The 6,233-nt window shown below is 38.4% G+C and overlaps 1 protein-coding gene across 1 annotated transcript in view; it reads right to left on the reverse strand.

Annotated features, from left to right (window-relative positions):
- Nucleotides 1-5,842: 5,842 nt before the first annotated feature.
- Nucleotides 5,843-6,233, reverse strand: part of LOC105617103 (calmodulin-binding transcription activator 2) — a 54,938-nt gene continuing 54,547 nt past the window's right edge. Inside the window, exon 14 of the mRNA XM_012198681.1 lies at nt 5,843-5,981. Within this exon, the coding sequence (XP_012054071.1) occupies nt 5,843-5,981 (139 nt within the window). The remainder of the gene's footprint in view (nt 5,982-6,233) is intronic.

Consider the following 6,233-nt stretch of genomic DNA (forward strand, 5'->3'; position numbering starts at 1 on the left):
GTGTAGTCGTGTGTGTGTGTGTGTGTGTGTGTGTGTGTGTGGTGTGTGTGTGTGTGTGTGTGTGTGTGTGTGTGTGTGTGTGTGTGTGTGTGTGTGTGTGTGTGTGTGTGTGTGTGTGTGTGTGTGTGTGTGTGTGTGTGTGTGTGTGTGTGTGTGTGTGTGTGTGTGTGTGTGTGTGTGTGTGTGTGTGTGTGTGTGTGTGTGCGTGCGCGCGCCCAGCAGCACAGATCGCTCCAGCAATATTGCAGTAGCATTGTAACATTGCAATATTGCGGTTAACATTGAAAACGTTGCAGCAGTAATTATGCATTCCGTTGTTCACTGGTAATACTAATTTCTAGTTTATGTTACATATACTGTTGATTTTCAGTATTCATAGTGAGTACTGAACGCAGCCATTGTCGCAAGTTTCTGTGCTGTATGGTTGCTTTTGTGTGTGTTTCGTATAGGTTTGTATAGTATGTAAACGCCGCCACGCGAGACTGGGAATTATGCCGTGTGTAGGATCAGGCAGGCAGCAAGCAGGTACAAAGTGACCATCGCGACGAAGGAACAACATATCTTTGGGTCTCTGTAATTATTCGTGTATCTTAAAGCAGGACAAGTCATAATAATGTATCAAAATGATATTAAAATGAATTATGATTAATTGAAAAGTGATTTCACTCAAGGAACAGACCAAGTCAAGAGAAAATCAAAATGACTTTATTTTGACGTCATGAAAGTCAAAATGACGATTTTTTTTTTATTATAACATTTGACTGTTTAATAACGTTAAAAATCAAAATAAAGTCAAAGTGACGTTAAAATTAATCTGAAATGATTGAAAAATGATTTGTAATGATCATTTTGGAATTTTGATATCATGATGACTTGTTCTACTTATGGATATGTTCCTTGAGTAGTAATCATTTTAGAATCATTTTGACGTCATTTTGGTGTCACGATGACTTGTGCTCTGTTTGGATCTATGATACTTCGTATAATTTATACTATAATTCTGTGTTTTCGTGTGTTTCCTGGTATCCCCGGTGTCTGTACAAATTGTGATAGGCACCGATCCGATCGTTTCGACCCTTTCGACATCGTGCAACGCGCGTCTGACGCCGTGTGTTCACGCGATCGCGAGCCCGTGTCCCACCGTGCCCTGCTACGCGATAAACTCCGGATGATCGTGCCGAACATTTCAATTCTTTTTCTTTTTTTTCTATTTTGTAAAAAATATACGCAAGAGCTTCCGCGAGAGATATATCAGGCTGCGTTCGGAAACGTTACCCAAGCAGAACCATAAGTCATTATGATATCAAAATGATGTCAAAATGACTTCAAAATGATTAAAGTCAATTTTTCAATCATTTCCAACTCATTCTAATGTTTTGACATCATTGTAACTTGTTGTTCTGCTTGGATATCCGGATATTCCCGTGTATCACCTTATCCTTGTTTAACGTCGAATGATAAAACGATATATGGAAGCATTCTGGTGACGTTTTCGGATGCAACCTTGGTGATGCCCGAAGCCGTGACGGAACAACTTCCGTTTCGGCGCTTGCGGTCCTCGAAACCGCGATATCCCACATCCCGACACGCCAAAGCGTACTTCCGATTTGCGGCGTCGGAATTCGCCCTTTCGCATCCCTCGTGATTTCGGGAATACACGATTCTGAAACATGGTTTCGCGGTAGGGCCGGTATAGGTTCTGGTGGGCTCGCGACAGCGGAAATCGCACGGGCAAGCCCGTAAAAACGCGCCGTCTCGTACGATTCTAGAGAAATGGACAATTGGAAATATCTCGAATCTCTATAGCGCGAATCTCGATCATTCCTGATTTTTAGAAGAAGAATTAATTCCTGTTAGTTTTAATCTTGCTTTTAATAGTCCGCTATTAATATACCTACTGATTCGTCTCTGCATCTAGAGAGTAGTTTGAAAAGTGGCATGAGATAGAATGTGTTATAGGTATCTTTCTTTTTTTCTCATTATTTCCCATCTGTCGTATCGAGATTAATTGAGTAATAAAGTTATAATTATTTATTTAATTAATTAAAGTGGCAGCAGTTAGGCCATGCGGCTCCTATCATCTAGTCGTCTTTGACTCTTGGCTTCCTTACGTAGAATTTAAAAATTTTTTTTCTCCTTTACTTATTAAACTTCTTTATATTTTGAGAATAATTTGTATTATAAATGACTTTTAAAGTTTATGTATTCATCGAAGCGCCTATCCTAGCGATGTCTTTAATTAAAATTATTCTTTTTCTCAGCAATCTCCTCCCTTCTCGTTTCCTCTCCACATCTCGTCTCTCAGTCCTTGATCTAATGAATACCTTCGCCCAGCTTGCCCTCGGTGTACGTGGTTATGTAATGAAAGTAGAGCAACGACGAAACTTCGAAAATCTCGCGCGGTGTCGGTGTGTCATTTCCCTGTCCGCCGTTCCGCGGGTAAAAAATATTGTATTCAACTTGTCTTGCGAAGACCCTGGTGAAAAGCGAACAGTGCACTTTGTTCTCGATCGGTTGCGTCGAGGACTTTTGTCTTACCGCCGAAACCACGCGCGCGTGCCGTATCTTCTTCATTAATTCTTAAATTCGGAACCTGATTGCCACGCATAACGACAAGCCCGACTAACTAGAATTATCCCTAACTTGAGACTTCATTCATCATCATCATCATCATCATCGTCATTATCATTAACGTCCTCTCGTGCCCCCTACGTTTATAATCGCTAGCCCTCGTTTAATTAGATTCTTAAATATGTAATAAGCAAAAATATGAATATATATAATAATAGTTTTTCTTGTATATATAATAATTATTATTATTTTACTCATTTTTTTAAGTATTTCGATAGGATCGTGATTATTTTAATTAATTAACAATGATTAAAAGAGTGTAAGAATTTGTTATCTTTCCTCCTTCCTTCCTTCCATCCTTCCTCTTCCCCGCCCTTCTCCTGCTTCCCGCACACTCCTCACCTCTATTTTTAATAACTAATAACCCTTTAAGCTTAATGGCATGAAAATGCTCGTTGGAATTGACTCATGTGTACAATATATATTGTGGTAATACCCCATCTCGCGCTCCGTAATTACATCGCTCTATTAGATCTCACAAACCGCTGTGAGTTCTGCGAAACACACTCCGAGGGGAGAGGGTCGATATGGGTTAATTTACTGTCTCGAAGAAATTCGACAATTCGAAATTCCGCAGCATCCTATACATTTTCTTTTTTTTTTTTACGACGCGCGGTATCGACGCATTACTCCCCCGACAGATCCCGCACGGCGTAATATCGGCTCGCCATATTATCTCTCGGATCCTCTATCTATCCGTTTGTCTGTCTGTCTGTCTCCGTTTCTTCCTTTCATATTTCAGAGCGAGAACTCCCGCGTGCGTAAACACGCACACGGAGACGTACGTCGGAGACACATGGATTTTTATCTCCGTCTCCCCTTGTCCCTTGCGCGGAAATACTTTCTTGGATCACCATTAATTTATCACAATAGACGTTTGTCCACCCGATCAAAACTTTGAACGCCGGGACAATTCACGCCCTTCGCGCGCCGTGCAATCGCGCGCGTCCGCAATCAACTACGCCCTTAATTTAATTATAATCGCTAATTATATCTTTACGCTAGAGAATCTTTAAAAAAATCCCCTATCGGAGAGAGAAATGGTAGGTAGTTTCTTTTTGTAACAATGTAATCGACTAGCTTACGTTCTAAAAAGTAATTCTACGAAGTTGATTATACTGTGACTAGCACAGCCCGTGGATGAAATTGCGCCCTTTGGACGAAGGGCTAGTTCATTTTTTTTCTCTTTTCTCTTTTTTTTTCTTTTAATTCTCTTGTAATAATTTCTCTTTTCGTTCGCTTCTCGCTCTCTATTTCCCACTATTTGCTCTCGCTTTCTCTAAAATTTTCTAAAATCAAATTATAGCACTCTTAAGGAAAACGAATGTCATACACGAAAGAGATCGTTTCTGCCACGTTATGAATGATAATTTCTCATCTAATTATGTACAGTAAATTCTCGATGCTGTGCTATTAGATATGCACTAATGATAGAAATGCAGTGCTCAGCTTCGCGTATCGATCAAATTTAACTATGTCTCTTGTAAAAATATAGAAAAAATATCTAGCTCGAAGGAAACCGACCAAAATAAAAAATCTAATCTCGTAATTAATATTTTAACTGTGTCCTAATTCGTACTTAGAATTTCACTTTCGCTTTTAATATTTCCGAGAATTATCTTATCCATCATTAAAATATAATTCATTAGTACTTTTAAAACTAATTTCACGTCGCTTCTTCATATTCTGATTGTTCACTCATTCATTTAATTATCTATTAGCATTAATTGAACTCAAAATCAAATAAAAATAATAGTACCGGGAACAATTCCAAAGAAGTTTAAATATCAAGATGATTTTGTATGAACTTAGGGTAATTTTCCTTCGATCAAGGGTTTTGTTTTTGTTTTTTTTTTTTTCGTAAATGCTATCCTTTCTCGATACAGTCCTAGTCGCAGTTTCGCCTAAATTGATTAGAATTGTATATTTAGAAGTAAAAATCGATGAGAACATATATCATAAAGAAGAATGAAAAATATTACTTGTTTCCCATGCAAGATTATACAGTGCATGTAATCACGTCGAAAAAACAACATAATTTCTACATAAAAATTTCTTTGTTATAAAAAATGGTAAAATTACGTCGAACAGTATAATATTGATGACACAAGTCGATAGAATTCTTAGGTAAAAACAATCTTTAATTTTTATAGTATCTTATTTTTATTGTTTCAAAAATTACGAGATTTATTAAGTTAAATTTAAAGTGAATTTGTAATATAAATGACTAATATCTATATATTTTATAATAAATAAATTATTAAAAACGAACTTTGCGTTTCATCATGTTGCATGTTACAATTTTCAAAATTTATATAATCATCGTTTATCGTTCAAGGAAAGAAGGCTCGAATCCGATCGACTGGTGTCATTAAAAGAGAAATATGTCTGCATTTATAAAGAGTAGAAGAAATATTTCATTTTGAAAAGACCTACAGTTTCCCGTAGAATTTGCCGATGACAAATTCGCAAGCTATTTGAACCTACGAAAGCGACAACGATTTTGTGCGATTCAGCTCGGTGCATACAAGGATTTAATAAAATTTCACGGGAACGGCTCGGCAACTTCGATGTTGTCGCGATGTATAACAAGGAATCAATTTATATGTTTGACTAAGCGGATCTCGTACTCTTGAAGAGATACGTATATCTTACAAGAGACACGATACGTATATCTTACAAGAGATACGATACATGGATACATATGTATTACATTTTAAGCGAGAGGAGAAACTGTATTCTACAAGCTTTTTCAGTCGATCGATCTCGTATAGATTTTTAGCAAACCTTACGATAGGCTCGCCTATTTACTGCTACTCGCCAATATTCGCTCGAAGAAGATGCAGGGACGCGTAGAGTGCGATAATAGCGTAAGATACAAGCGAAATGAATGAGCGGTCGAGAATGAGACGCAGTGTTAACTCAATAATAGTATGAGGGACAAAAAAGATTGAATAGGTAAGACTTGATGTTGGTCAACCATCGGGTACGCAAATCAGAGACGCAGAGAACAAAACCGTATCATCCGTGTCGTACGTCTGGTACCCTCTCGTAATAATTGTAGTCGTCGTTGACAACCTCATATACTCCCTCAGAGCGTCGCACGGCCGTTCCGGAGCGTCGTTCACCAACGGCTCTTGTCACCGGCCGTGTTATTTTGCTACCGAATTATCGTCGCCGCTGCTCCGCGTGCCATTGGACTGACTGTCAACTAGGTGACCCCCGGGCTGGCGACTACTAGGCTGGCCCCTGGGCTAGATGAGGGCGAGCTTTGGGGGACAGCAGCCACCCGTGAAATGACCGCTGGCAGCCTCCCGTTCCCGTTTGCGACGGCCTTGGCGTTCTGCAGCCTGATTCAAAAAATATACGCTTTATATAAAAAACACGCTTTATATAAAAATTGCGCATAAATGCACACGTGACACCGAATAATTAGACAATATATACCGGAAGGCAAACAAACGCTCCCCTTAATATTTTCTCATTGACGGACAAAAATTCACCAGATAATAATAATTAGAAAATTTAAATATCATAGTTCGAATATTGTTTGACAAAGATATCTGGTTTTTCTAAAAGAAAATAATAAGTGTACATAATAC

This window comes from Atta cephalotes (genome assembly GCF_000143395.1).
Source record: "Atta cephalotes unplaced genomic scaffold scaffold00011, whole genome shotgun sequence".
NCBI classification, from domain to species: Eukaryota; Metazoa; Arthropoda; class Insecta; order Hymenoptera; family Formicidae; genus Atta; species Atta cephalotes.